At 33.2% G+C, this 15,560-nt stretch overlaps 1 protein-coding gene across 1 annotated transcript in view; it reads right to left on the bottom strand.

Moving 5' to 3' along the window:
• The window catches only part of Fng (Fringe glycosyltransferase), an 88,097-nt gene that overhangs the window by 15,716 nt on the left and 56,821 nt on the right, over positions 1-15,560 (bottom strand). Inside the window, exon 6 of the mRNA XM_072895321.1 lies at positions 6,442-6,527. Within this exon, the coding sequence (XP_072751422.1) occupies positions 6,442-6,527 (86 nt within the window). The remainder of the gene's footprint in view (positions 1-6,441; positions 6,528-15,560) is intronic.

The raw sequence follows: 15,560 nt of genomic DNA, 5'->3' as shown, positions 1-15,560 counted from the left end.
TTCATGATTAAGCCGGACTCCAACGTATCAAAAGAGGAAGCTGTCGGCGAGCGAGACTAAACGTTCACTCGCAGGTGCACACCTTCAGTTTTTTTTGGAGCAATAAAAGTGCTCGACGAACAGGTATATATGTGTGTGTATATATATGTATATAAATACCGAACGAAACGAAAAATAGATCAAAAATGAAAAAAAGTAGCGAAGCAGCAAAGTCAACTGTAACAAAGAGGATATGATGCTGTGCCAGCACTTGAAAACTATCGTAGATCGATAACCGCAATCACAAAATTATATGAATATTAATAACTACAAAGAATAAGAATTGTAATTAATATGCAATTATTAATTATTAAAAAATATATAATTACAGTGTAATTTTACTTTCTACATGCTATCAGCAGAAAAGTTCAATACAAACTATTGGATTTTTGTTGTAAAAACGTATACATCATTTACATACATCTATAGAGAGTGTCGAAATCTTAACTTACCGAGAGTTTGGGTTTTCAATACTCGTTTAAGAATGTTGGTATTTCAAACTTTTTTTTCCAATAAACCGTTAGAGCTATCTCACACAAATTGACATAGCATAGTATGCGTAGCATAAGATCATCTGGACCAATAAGCATCGAGCTTTTACTTATCTTGTGTTATGTAAATCAATATAGCGATTTAATGCTCGATATCCATTGGTCCAGACAGTCTTATACTAAGCATGCTATGCTATGTTAATTTGTGTACGATAGCCCTTACAACTGATATGCGTGAGAATCGTAAAGTTTAAGAAGAGTAAAAAGAAAATAGTTTTTATTAATTTCCTACTCGCATTCATTTTTAATGGTAAAATAATAATGTATAAACGAGAATAAGTTAAATAAACAACAATAAATAACAAACGAAGAAAGTATGATAGAATCTATATAGACAGAACGTCTTAAAATCAATCGATTAATTCTAATTATATTTTGTATCAAACTTTCCTTATCAAATATTTGATGAAAACTATGTTTAGCCACAAGTTCTTTAATATTAAATATTTCATTCAATATTGAATTATTTGGAAATTAAATTATATAATATTTATTGTTGATATATAAAATAGTCATAAGTCATCTTCAACATTAAATATTTCATTTAATATTGAGTTATTTGAAAATTAAATTATATATGTACATTTATTCTTGTAAAATCAATCGATTAATTTTAATTAGATTTTTTATCAAACTTTCCTTATCAAATATTTGATGAAAACTATGTTTAGTCACAAGTTCTTTAATATTAAATATTTCACTCAATATTGAATTATTTGGAAATTAAATTATATAATATTTATTGTTGATATATAAAATAGTCATAAGTCATCTTCAACATTAAATATTTCATTTAATATTGAGTTATTTGAAAATTAAATTATATATGTACATTTATTCTCGTAAGATAAAATTACATAAAGTAAAATTAATTGAGATGTAAGTGCTCTTGTTATTTATACCCTTGAAGCTTCAATCTGTAAAATTAAATTTCATCAAAATTCGATCTTTTAAATAAGCCATTTTTGTGTGTATGTTATGTGTTCAATTATTGTGTGCGTGTTCAATTATTGAAATTTCTATAATTATGTCTTAGTTCATAACGACATCCGCATTACGGTTTTCTCGGACACTATAAAATATATCGAGCACGCAGCTGATTCGAACTGTCGTAACGACATCGCGCAACATACATCGTCTCCTTGCGCTCTAATCCCTCTTATTTATTGCCCTCTTCCTCCTTCAGCCTCCTCTTTCCGCGTGCATACTCCGCGCTAACAAGGAAATGATGTAAATATAGGTATACGTATATATACATATATGCGGGCGTACGCAACGCGCTATACGCTTGCCTTCCTGCTTCTTTCCTGCACTTTCCTGCATCTGCACGTGGGTGGCAATCAGCACGTCTCACCAGTCCCATTGCAACGAACGGCAGCTTCTTGCGTTCGCCATTAATTAAGATCCATCCCCGCGAGAGCCCCGCTAAATAGCCCGACCATTATTCCCTTTTATTACTCGATTAACGGCTAACACGACAGCGGAATCGCTCCGCGCCTTTGGATTTCATATTGCGGTTTTTTTTCGGCAAAGATTGATTATATTGACCAATATAGTTTCAGAGAATTCAAAATTCGGTATTGCAGCATGATCTTTATGTTTATTTGTGCATCGAAAAAATTGTATCTCGAAATATATATTTATAAGCTTTTTAATAAATATTCTTAATAAATAAGAATTTTCTTATTTATAAATTAAATAAAAACTGTATATTTAACTTGATCAAGGTTTTAATAACAAATGTCTATTTGTAAAATTATATTTTGTTATCATTGAGATTAATAATTCCAAATATTAAATAATATAATAGTAAGAAAATATCTCACATACTTACATGTAATATTTAGTATATTCTTACATATTAAGAATATCTGAGACTCTTCTTTAGAGAATTCCTTTGTTAAATTAAAAAGGATCTTTCGTCACTTATTTTAGAGAAAGATATTACAAAAATAAAATATTCTTAAATCGAGAATATAATTTTTTCAATGTGACAATAAAAATACACAATTATAAGATATCTTTCGTATCAAAGAATAACTTTTTCGTATTATAGTTTCAAACTGTGCTAGTTTCAATCTCTGCTATACTTTACGTCGCAATGAAAAACTTTACGAAAAAAAGGCGACTCTGACTTCACGATTGAGAAAGTACCTCGCGACTTGTCGTTAGCCACTCTGATTGAAGTTAAGTCAACTTCAAGAAGTTAAATTAAAGGTTAAACGTTAGTTAACATTTAATGCAGGCTCATTAAATTCTTTTTGATTGCAGATTTATTTCTGACTGACGATGGGATCGTTTGAAAGGCCATTCGATGTAATTTAAATAAAAATAATGATATGACAAAAAAGATATTTTGTTCTAATATAAATTTTACTAGATTTGATTAACTAAATAATTATAGAAACTATAAATTTTACTTAAAAATGTTTATAAAGAAAACGCTCTGAAAAATAGAATATATGTTTGATTCTCGAGATTGTAGTTATTTGTGTTTCTCCTTCTTATAAATTACAAGCTACAATTCTTACTGATTACTTGGGGTGACTTGTTTATTGTGCGGTACCTTGTTACGGTATCGATGCAATAATGTAAAGAAATAACAGGATATGAATGTATGACAATCTAGATGTAATGTGCGACCAGCAGAACTTCAGGTGGCTCTTAAAATGAACGTGAGAACTTGTTGAAGTCGAAGGTTGAACCTGCTCGACTAGTCACGATAATTGATCGTACAAAAAAATCGCACATATCTGAAGCACATAATCTTCGGAAAAGCTAACGATTCAAAGAATAAATAAAAGTAAAATAAAGGAATTATTATATCAATGGAATATTATGGAGTGATAAAAAAAAAAAAAATTAATTTTAATCTTTGGGAAAGCATAAATCCACTTTACTGTATTCATTTCAAACACAGATCTGTCGAAAGAATATACGAAAGAAATCTAAGATAAAAATGAAAAAGGATAAAGATAAAAGACAATTGCATCACATACTTTTATCTAGATAACAGAGAAAAAGCTAGATAAAAGAAAAGCTAAAAGCGGTTTCTTTTCTTTCTGGCCTTTCTGTCTGCAACGAAATAAGATCGTAAATAGCCGACGGGTGTAAGAAAAGTACGTGGAAAAGAACTAAAAGCGTTTTTCTTTTCAGTTATCCGGTAAAGAATGTTCCTCTCTGCGATATGAAATGTGACGGCATGATATCCGTTACTTTTCTTAAGCGCGACAAAGCGCAACGCGAATCTTGTGCGGAATAAATTAAAGCGCGCGAACGTAATCGCGTCGTTCTCGGGGAGAAAGACAAGTGGAATTACCGTACTTAAAGTCGCCACGGAATCATCCTGACGGCGCGTCTAGAATAACGTAAAAGTAATATAAAACGTAAAGCGCGACTCGAGAGTCGACAGTAACCTGAAACGGCCGGTGAATTCACCCAAGTTTATTTCGCGCGACACGCGAGGCAGAATGCGAGCGGAATAAATGTCCGAGGGAATACATGAAAATTCCACGGAAATAATTCACACGACTGATTACGACATTTTTTTCCTTTTCTAGCGCGACAGCAGCAAACATTTAAAGTTAAGATATTCATTGCATATGTTGGTAAGAGATATTATCATTAATTTTCTCAACAGCGACACGAAAAAATATAAATTAGACAAGCATAAATTTATGAACTGTCATCGCCAGACGTTTATAGTCGCTGTAAATCGCGAGATAGACGAGAGCAGATAAAATATAATACCACCAGATTACATCCGATAAAATAAAATGATGTCGACGAGAACCGTTCACAGCCGGTCATCTCGTCCACCGGCTGAGAAAGCCGTTCGATGTACTCGTCCCGTTTTCTCCTTTCGTCCCCGCTACCCCGTACCGTCACACCAAACCAACGAATGTATATATGGATGACAGGATAATGCCCGGACCGTGTATATCACAGAATGAACGGAAGAGCGTGACGGAAGAGTTGGAAAAGAAACAAGAAGGAAATAAGGCTGAATCGCAGTAAGCCCTCCCAGGTGCCGGGCTTTTTGCCAAATCCATTCGTGTCCATCCTCGCCTTCGTTTCCCCACCGAATCTGTCCGTATAAGGACAGGATAAACAGGAGAAAGAAGGGAATTGCGAGTTTCGAGATCAGCTTGTATATAAACCGATCGCATCGCTGAGCAAATAGAGAGGTTTTAAAGAGAGAGAGAGAGACCGCGAGATTTACAATGCATTCCTGGCGCTGCGAAAAACTGGATCTGTATCGCATATGGGCCCCGCGCGTCCATTTTTACATCGTTAATAACAATAAACGGCCGGCGAGCTCCTACGTGACGGTGACGTTATCGAGGACCGTGGATAAACAATTGGCCACTGTGCACCCATAAACGGTGATTTACGAGCGGCGTGAATGCTTTCGACCTTCCATCGCCGATCATCTCGATGATCACGCATGGTATATAAACGTCATACGTGCTAACTACAATGCCTATCGAGAAGCGTTTATCAAGATCGATGTTGATAATGGCATCAGACATAATTGTCCATCGTTACGGTCCTCGTACGGATCGACAATCTTTTTATTATTTACTTTACTCAGTTTCCACGTTTCAGCAATTGGTACACGATTTTCGCAATAATGTAATGCGCAATTTTTATATGAAGAGAAGAAACTTTTATGTATATATGAATCAGTTTTTCTAATAGATAGCACCAATTAAGATCGAGTAAGCGAGGCCAGAGAAATTATTTAATCCTCCTTACAGGTAGAAACGATAGAGACAAGATAATGTAAGGAAAAGAGACGAATAAGTATTCGAAGGGATACGATCGATAATATACATTTTCACGTTAGATTAACTTCTAAAAGAGCCACCATTATGTGCAGTGTAACACGTGTCATGCATGTCATGCGTGGCCAACCGCGCATTCTATGGAGATTTCTTGTATTGTAAGATAAAAGACACCTCTGCCGCACATAAAAGAAATTGCCGCGCGAAAAAGAAAGTCTATGTTAATTTGGTAACTTTGATCAGTCATCTCTTTCGTTCCTTTCGCGTGACAAGATTTGGAAACTCAATAAGAAAAAGTCGATTATTTCATGTTATATTATTATTTACTGTATTGTCATAATTTAGGGAATTATATATATATAAATGAGTCAAAAAAACCTGACGATTTTTAAAATAATATATAACTTAAATTATTTATTTCTTGTTAGATAATAATATTAGAATATAGAATTTAAGTATATTACTTGATCTTACTCATTTTGTTAAATTTAAAAAAAAATTTACACTCATCAAATGTCTTCTTTATTTTACATTTCCTATATATTGGCTCTGAGTTCACTAATATACAGGAAAAAAATTATAATTATATCAGACAATATAGTGCAAACAGCGATGCAAATCTGCGTGATGGACTAGAGCAATGTAGCATAAATAAAAGACATTTGATAAATGTAAAATTTTTTTTTAATTTAAAAAAATAAATAAGACCAAGTGACATACTCAAATAACATTCCATATCCTACTACTGTTATCTGACAAGAAATAAATATTTGTTATATTTCATTCTTTTATTTCACTCACTCTATATATTGATAAGTGGCATAGGTAACTTTAAGATTAGTCAACTTTCGATAAAATGAAGAAATTAGATTAAAGTTAATATATAATTATAGTGTACATATATTTTTCATATTTGAAAATTTTGTATTATTAAAATAAAATTATAAAGGCAATTGACGTCAATATTATTTGTTTTCAATTTTCTTGCGACAGTCAATATAAAACGAGTAGTAATTTTCCAAATAATAAATTATATAAATAATAAAACGGATATAAAAACTCACCCAGCAACCGGCGTCATCTTTAGCGCCAATGCTCGACTGATACAGAATCCTGCACCACCCGTGGCGAACCAGAACTTCACCTTTTGCTGAAACACACAGAAGAGAAAATGACTTTGTGAGAGGCTCGGCAGAGAAGTCGACTAGAAATCGCGGGAGCCGCCGTCGTAATTATACGATACATCGATCCGAGATCAGACCGAATGATCGATCGTCGCCGGAGTATACTGGTCTCTTCGACGATCGTTATTAACCGATTAAGAATGAATGACTCGCTTGATGAGAATTAGGGACCGGGATAGATTATATCTTGACGTATCGTTGAGTGTCACGCTATCTCGGGAGTATAAAATAAGAACGAAGTCATGTTATTTCGTCGAACCTACGTCGCGACACGAGACTCGATCCTCCCGACTTTCGCGGAATTGAATATACGATTTCATCGATCGAGCAATCACATGACCACCATGGTAGTCTAATTAATAATTATTCAAAAAAATAAATAACGATACAAAGGTCTGTCTGACCGCTGGGCACGATGTCGTAAATGATGATGAAAAAACAGAGCGTTGAGAAAGAGAGCTGGTTTCAATTGATCCTATTCTCAGTGACCTGGAAACTTTGCTCCAGGAAACGTTCTCTTGTGCACGATGGACATACGAGATACACACACACTTGCGCATTCAAGTGCGAAAACACAACGAGTTAAGGTACGAACGATTTCTGACTGTCGCTGTAGGTTATTATAGCCTGATTTCTACTCCAAAAAAATTGTATTCTCGAAATGTATACTTTATAACTCTCTTAACAGATATTCTTAATAAATAAAAATATTTTCTTTTTTGCATGATGTTTTTTGAAATACTTTATTTATAAGTAAAAACTGTATATTTAAAAGTTTATTAAAAATTTTAATAAATAGCAAATGTCTGTAAAATTGTTTCTTATTATCATTGGAATTAATAATCTCAAATATGAAATAATATAATAGTAAGAAGATATCCCATTCAGTATATATTTTACATATTATAAAATATCTGAAAGTACTCTACTTTTTAAACGATTTCTCTCTTAAATTAAAAAAATCTTTTTCATCGCATTATTTTATAAAAAATATATTGTATAAAAATAAGTAAAATATTCTTAAGATGAGGATATAATTTTTTTGGTGTAGACAACTCGAGCGTGATCCATGCGGACCGATACTATCTCAATACCGGTACAAGACCGTAGAGAATCGGCCAGTGCGCGTCTTCTCGAAGGCGTGGTGCACGAACGAGATGGGCACAAGGTAACGGCTAAGACGGGCTTGCACACGTGCGTATGCAACGTACGCGTTCACCGATAAAACTATTTTTTGCCTATTTTCCATACGACGTCGCAAAACGTCGAGTTTACATTAATCCGTTTACATTATACCTCGCATAAAGATACAATTTAACGAGGAGCGAATTAATCGAGTAGATCTCGTAATATGAATTAGTCGCGGCGATTAACTGATTTAATTAAATACGTGAAAAGAGCATATCGGTGTGTTGCTGATAACGCATAATAACTTAGCATTCTATCGCGATGATTTATCGCGCTTTTTGTGAGTCCAAATTTTAGACTTTAATAGTTTTGTGAAGATATCGAGACACCAATTTAAACTATTAAAAAAATCTATCCATCGCTATTCGGAAAAAAATGTATATTTTATAAACTCTCTTAATAGATATTTTTAATAAAAAGGATATTTTTTTCTTTAGATATATTTGATTCTTCTTTATATGTTATTTGAAATATCTTAATTTATAAATTAATAATAAAATAAAACCTGTACATTTAATTTGTCAAAGTTTTAATAAACAATAAATGTCCACTTGTAAAATTGTTATCATTGGGATTAATATATAATCCCAAATATTAAATAATATAATGATAAGAAAATAAAGAAATTAGATTAAAGTTAATATATAATTATAGTGTACATATATTTTTCATATTTGAAAATTTTGTATCATTAAAATAAAATTGCAATTGACGTCAATATTATTTTTTTTCAATTTTCTATCTTTATCTTTAGAGAACTTCTCTTTTAAATTAAAAGCATCCTTTTGGCGTTTATTTTAGAAAAAATATAAAGTAAAATAAATTACTGAGAAAATAAGGCTCTTTAATATTTACAAACAAGCAAATTAGAAAACTGAACGATTAAGAGCCAAACGCGGATGTTTGTGCGTCGTTTCCGCAGAAACTAATTTTTATGTGAAATTATTAAGTGCACAGGGCATATATTTTACTTGGTGTATTTACCAAGATTTAAATTCTCATTTTTCGTTCCTCATTTTCGCGAAGTCGCTGAATCGGGGAACGATCGCTCCGATATTTTTCTCGCCTACGTCTCTTTAGGATGGTAAGGAGGGGTTTATAAAATTCTCAAAAGTGAGAATTTAAATCTTGGTAAATACACCAAGTAAAATATGTGCCCTGTGCACTTATCAATTTCGTAGAAAAATTATTTTCAACGGTATCGACGCACAAACATTCGCGTTTGGCTCTTAATCGCTCAGTCTTCTAATTTGCTTGTTTGTAAAGTAGAATATTTTATGAGAATATAATATAATTTTTTCGGTGTTTTTTATTTATTTTGGAGAACATTATAATCAAATATATATAACTCACATCTCTTAAATTTTTTAAGCTTATCTTTTTCTATTTGATAGATTCAAAAAGTCATGTTTTCAACGTAAAAAAACTACTACATCCGATCGCGATATTAATCTATGTTCATCGATGTTATCTCTCTGACATCGGGCCTGATGGCGGCTCCTTTTCTGCGACTGGGCGTGGTAGAAGGCGGATGACAGTCACGGATACATATTACGAGTATACCTCGTGATATATCCATAAGGTCAACTGACAAAGCGATCGGTGCAGTATTACCGTTATACGTATATACAAGAGAACTTATACCTACGCCCAATAGGAGAGAGAGAGAGAATGAGAGCGCGTGCGGGCGTGCGATATAATCGCTCTCCCGCATTCCGTTTGAGTCTACAATTTTGTCCCGCTGCAATAAGATAGCCAGTAAAGGCCTACCGGGCCTGACGCAGAAATTACATCGATAATATCACGCTTTGCCGCACCTCGCTACAATTTGCGAGTCGCGGCTCATTCGTTCGATACCATATTGTTCCTTTCTGATCGACAATATGTATGTCCTAGATCTGCCGATTTTATCTCAGTGACAGATTCTTTAACTAATCTGGCGTTCCTTGCATCAAAATATTTCCAGCCATTGATAATTTTTAAGTTATAATCTAAAAAAATTACAGAAAAATAGAAATGCAATTTTTAAATCAGCTTTGATCAATAATATTTTTTGGGTTAATTTCGAATAAAAATTCACCACCTTTTAGTTTAAAGATTTACTGATTATCAAATTTTCACATTCCCCATTCTTACAATTAATATAGCTTTTATCCGAGACACAGCAATTTCTTTGCTCATACAATAAATAGTGTATTTTATTAAAATTATTTAATTATTGGAATAAATTTAATTAAATTGAGCTCAATTTAAAATGGTTCAAATCACTTTCTTCCTTCCACAACGTTACTCCCTTTATGAAAGTATTGAGTGACAGATACCAAAAGGAGGAGAAACAGATGGGACCTCACTGTCGCATTAGATGTACACGGTGCGATAGAGGTAGCTCGAGATAGTATCGGAGAGCTTTTACAAGAGGGAAGCTATTCTTTATTTCTCTTTTTCGGGTCCATTTGAATAACACAACGTCGTGTTGCGAGTACGCGGAGTCACGAGAGAAGAACATGCCACCGATGCAGCGTCCGGGATGCAAGAATTCTGAGATCGCCCGTGGACTCGTTCTTATCATTATGAGAGAACGTGTGCAAAGTACGGAACGATTCCTCGCGAACCGATATTCCATGCAATCCTGAAGCTGCGTATCCCCCGCTGTGTATCGCTAAGCTGGCCCTGTCAAACACGTTGTTTTTCTCTCCACAAATTTCTCTTTTCGATTAAATACGTGTCAAACACATAACTTTTTCTCAAGAGACAGCTAATTTCTTTTTTAATCTGTAGTTAATTAATTTTTAAAAATGATACGTTCTCGTGATTTTTGCAGAAGAAAACTTTCCAAGCAATCAAAATATATTCAGAATTATCAGGTACAAAGTATAATATGAGCATGATGAAAAGTTTCAAATATTATATTTCACTCCTTTTCGATTAAATGAGAAAATAAATGTCAAGCACACGACTTTTTCTCAAGAACCAGTTCCTTTAATCTATAGTTAGAATAATTAAAAATGACATAACGTTTTCATGATTTTCATAGAAGAAAACTTTCGAAGCAATTAAAAAAAAATATTTGAGAGTATCAGATATACAAAATGTAATCTGAGCAAGAACGCAGTTTCAAATATTATCATTGTATTACATCTTAATCTTTGGGAATCTTTTGAATCGGTAGGACGAATAAGAAGCGCGATGTAACAATAACGAAACAAAGAGACGATTCCGATGTAATAACGCAGATAAAGACCATTATTCATGGTGTGTGAGATTCCATCGATAGGATGCAGCGATATTTTTCCCGATAGTCAGCACTTGCTAGAAATGTCTCGCGTAAGCGCGATTCGACGATCCGGCAATCAGTCAGTAATTTTAATTATCGCGCGCCTATTTACGACTGGAAATCGCTTCATCTCGGACGCGGCAATCTCGGGGGCATCGCGCAGGCATCACCGGTAACGAAGGGACTTACTGATCGACGGCCAAGATTGTGTACCGGGGGTCCTCTGACTAATTACATTCCTAACCCGAGACGGGGGCACGTCGCTGAGGGAATAGCGTACGCGAGTAAAGGCCGCACGATTCTATATCCAATTATGTATGGACGATTGGCAGCGGGGGCCCGTAGATATGTTTCGCGATTTGATTGCCCTTCCTCGACCTGTTATCGTCGAACGGATATGCAGTTATTCGGGATTATGCTTCCCCCCCCCCCTCGCTCTCTCTCTTTCGACTTAATTACTTTAATAGTCTCTTTGCTTAATAACTCTCCATTGCATCTTTCGATATGGCTAAGTTTTCAACGTCAAATATATTTTTCTTCTATGATGATTAATACACGACTCTCTCTCATTCTCTCTCGCTCTCTTTTTTTTCAGACATCAATTTTTAATTTTTATTAATTTTAATTTTATTTTTATTAAAATTAAAATAATTTTTAAACACTGTAACTATTATGAAATATTTAATAAATAATATTGTATATAAAAAGAGATAAAAACAATAAAGTAGTTTTTATTTAATATACAGCAGACACTTTTTTTTCGCAGAACAATTTAACCCATTGCTTCCAAAAAGAATAGTTGCAATCGCCGATTATTCTCTCCGTGGAACGGACGGTCCGTTCTCGAGGTCGTAAAACCAAGGCTGAATGACATAGCGAGTAATATCTGATGGAGGGTATGTGGTTGGTCGGTATATTAGGACTAATGAAGAGATTAGAGGCCCCGATATGACCCCACAAACGGCAGATGTGCGAAGATGTGTGTAATACTAAAAAATTCGCCGCAATCATATCGCGTATATAATAATAAAAAAAAAAAAAAAAGAAAAAAAAGACAGCAGAAACAAATATCAATCTCGCAGTTAAAAAAAAATACCGCATTAAAGACAAGAAATTCTTCTCTCTCGATTTTTTTTCCGGAAATCTTTTTCGAATTATAAAACTTAATTAATAATTTTCCCTCACGATCATAATCGCGCTCGTTATTAATTGCATAACCTTTTCAAGCAAGAATGTGCGAGATGTATAGATCTAATTAAATTATCCTGAAACAACTTTCGATCTTTCGAAGCTTATTTTTTTTTCTGCGTGTTATCTCACTTTTGAACATACCGCCTGCGTTTTAGCCCTGCAAGACCAATGGCTTACAATTTGTATGCACAGTCATCCGCACTTCCACGTAGATTTATCAACCTGATATCTACAGTCCGGGTAGAAAGCCTCTTGCTCTTGTTTCGAATTTGCTCGAGCGTATCCCGCGGCAAATAAAACGCGATATGCCGCGCGATGTTTCCATAAATTCCCTCGTGCAACGTTTTTCAATATCGGACAATACCGTATTTAGCCGGAACGAATAAATCTAGCTAAAGACAATACCTGTTCCAGTTTGAAGAACGCTTCATATGCGTGGCTACGAGAGATATAACTCTCTTCCACACAATAAAACAAATCCTTAAAAGGCTCGTAAAGATAAAAATATATAAACCATATGTATATAAAAATTATGTGAATAAATAAACTTTTAAAATACAAACTTTCAAAAATACAAGAGCCTAAAGATAAAAACAATCTTCAATAATATAAAGTGATTTTTTAGTTTATCTTGATTATAAGAACTTGATTACTTAATTATCTATGAAACTGACTTATTATTCCACAAAAGCTTAAATTATTAAGAAATCTAGTTTTTTTTATTATTCCTATAATTTAAATAAATTTCTATTAAAACAAAAAAGTGCTAAAACAACAAATTGAGATGCAAAGTTCGCATCTAACGTCTTATTTACAAGAAATTTATAATTCTATTTTTTCATTACATGCATTTTCTAATGTTTTTTATTCATACGAAATCGCCTCTTAAACTTCAATGTTAAATTTATAAATGTACTAAAAAAATGAAGAATTTTCATATAATTTTTTATTTATATTACCAGACTTTAAGCGCTTAAGAGTTTCCCAATACTTATATAAAAGTTCTATGCGTAAAAATAATTAGAATATTAATTAAATAAATTAAATACTAAATTAAACGTTGATCATATTTTGATAATTCTATCGATTGATGAGACGTATTATTCTTCGTTATTCTGCAATCACTTTTAATTTCCGGAGAGGATTCTATGCGTAAAAATTATTACAATATATTTATTAAACAAATTAGATTAAGAGACATCAAACATACAAGTACTGATTGTAAAATGAGACGCTCGTCATGGCATGCGTGTCTCGTATCACTGCGCGACTATATTGTGCGTAACAACCGTCGACCGAGAATCGTCCTTGATGTTTTCCCCCGTTTCGCGTCGCGCGCAGCACGTGTTTATTCTCTGTATTTTTTGCTCCGCGCCGAAATAATATAATAGTAATTTTTCTCTACACGGAGAAAATATAATAATAAAAATTAGAATTAATATATATTTGTAATCGTGAAATATATTAACTAAAAATTAATAATATATACAAGAAATCACGCGAAATATTTTTATTCAATAATATATAGACAAATATCATATATGTATATATATACGGATATTGTTTTACAAAGGAATAGTGTAATTATTCAAATATTTTGATATAAACAAATAATCGTTAACAAACGATAGAATAAATATATAATTTATTTTTATAATTTGTACAAAAAGGGTCATTAATGCCTTTACACCTAAATTTATGCACATATTGGAACACATATTTTTTTATATATGTATGTATATACAAAATATATAAATGTATTGATATGTGCATAAATTGTATTGTGCATTTGTAAAAATATTAATGACACCTTCCGTACATATGTACAATTAATTTATTATAGACGAACTAAGATACAAGCGTCTTAATATTTATGTCCGGTATCTCGAGCAATTTAATTGTTTAATTAATATTCTAATAATTTTTACACATAGAACTTTTTGTAAAACTATCATAGAATTTTCAAGCACTTAGAATCTAATAAAAAATGCTAAAAAAATCGTCAAACGAACAAAATAAGATGCAGTAAACTTGACATTTCACAATCAGTTTAATTCGAGCCATTTTCCTTTTGTTTAATAGTCAGAATTATTTGTTTAATCTTATCTAAGATATCTAGAACTATCAAATATAAAAAAATCAAAACTCAACAATTGATAAGTTTCAAATGAAACGCCAATTTCATACATATACGGCTAATTGTTTACAAAATGAAAAGCAAAATTATCAAAAAGAATTTTCGAAAAAATTTCTTGAATTCCAATAAAATTCCATGAGACTCGCCTGATTTTTCCAGATACAAAAGAAATCCCTGAATATTCCCGGTTTTCATGTTTTTCCAGGGAGTAGACACCCTGACGAAACGATGTATATTATGCGTGTGTCACGTAAAAGAATTAAAAGTTATTAATATAATTATATTCCTTAGGCTCTTACGAATCCAAAATTTGCAAACAAATAATTAACGAAATTGTACGACAGCATTGAGCTCTTGAATTTTCTCGGCAAGAGGACGACAGGATAAAGTCCCTTGAGAGATGTAAAAGGGACGAGTATGCTCCTGAAGCCGCCAGGAGTGGAATCCACTTTGCGATCCTTGGTCAACCTCTCGAGATCCAAAGAGCACGTGCAACATGCAAATATCGGTAGGCTCCCAAACAAGGCTGCCGACCAGTTTTTCTAAATAAATACTGGCAAAGTAAGCACGCACTCGAGCTTCTAGAAACATCTCGGCTAGATTTTATTTCGATTTACAATGCAGTTTACATGAATTATCGAATGTCTTTCTTCTGTAAAAACGTATTCTTACTCAACATACTAAATATATGTCATGTATATATTAACATATAAAGTCAATAGATTGAATACAAATAATCGCGATTAATTAACTCTAGAAATTTTTAATTAACATATTAAATATATATAAATTATTAGTAGCATCTGACATTATATAAATTTTTACGCACGCGTGTATATACAAGTACAGTATGCAAAAGTAACGACCATCGAAATAGATAAGATCAAAAAAGAAATAAAAAAACTGATAAAGCGAAACTCATATCGTACGATATGCGGCGATGCACCGGATGCGCGCCGCTGCAAAACAAAGATGCTGCCGTGAGATATATATATATATATGTATATAAAGCAACAGGTATAATAATATCGGAGTAATGGAGGTAGCGTATACGCGGCATAGGGAAACATCAGTCAACCCCCTTCCGCCCTTCCTATCTACCGCCATGTCTTTCGCCGTGTCTGAACGGATATACATCTTTTCCGCGGTGCGCCTACGGGGGCCGTCATGGGTCACGAGCGCATCTCCCATCCGTTGGTTCGCGTCTTT

The sequence above is a fragment of the Anoplolepis gracilipes genome, chromosome 7, assembly GCF_047496725.1.
Source record: "Anoplolepis gracilipes chromosome 7, ASM4749672v1, whole genome shotgun sequence".
Taxonomy (NCBI): Eukaryota; Metazoa; Arthropoda; class Insecta; order Hymenoptera; family Formicidae; genus Anoplolepis; species Anoplolepis gracilipes.
The sequence above is the reverse complement of the archived record's forward strand: the minus strand, read 5'-3'. Positions and strand labels throughout refer to the sequence as shown.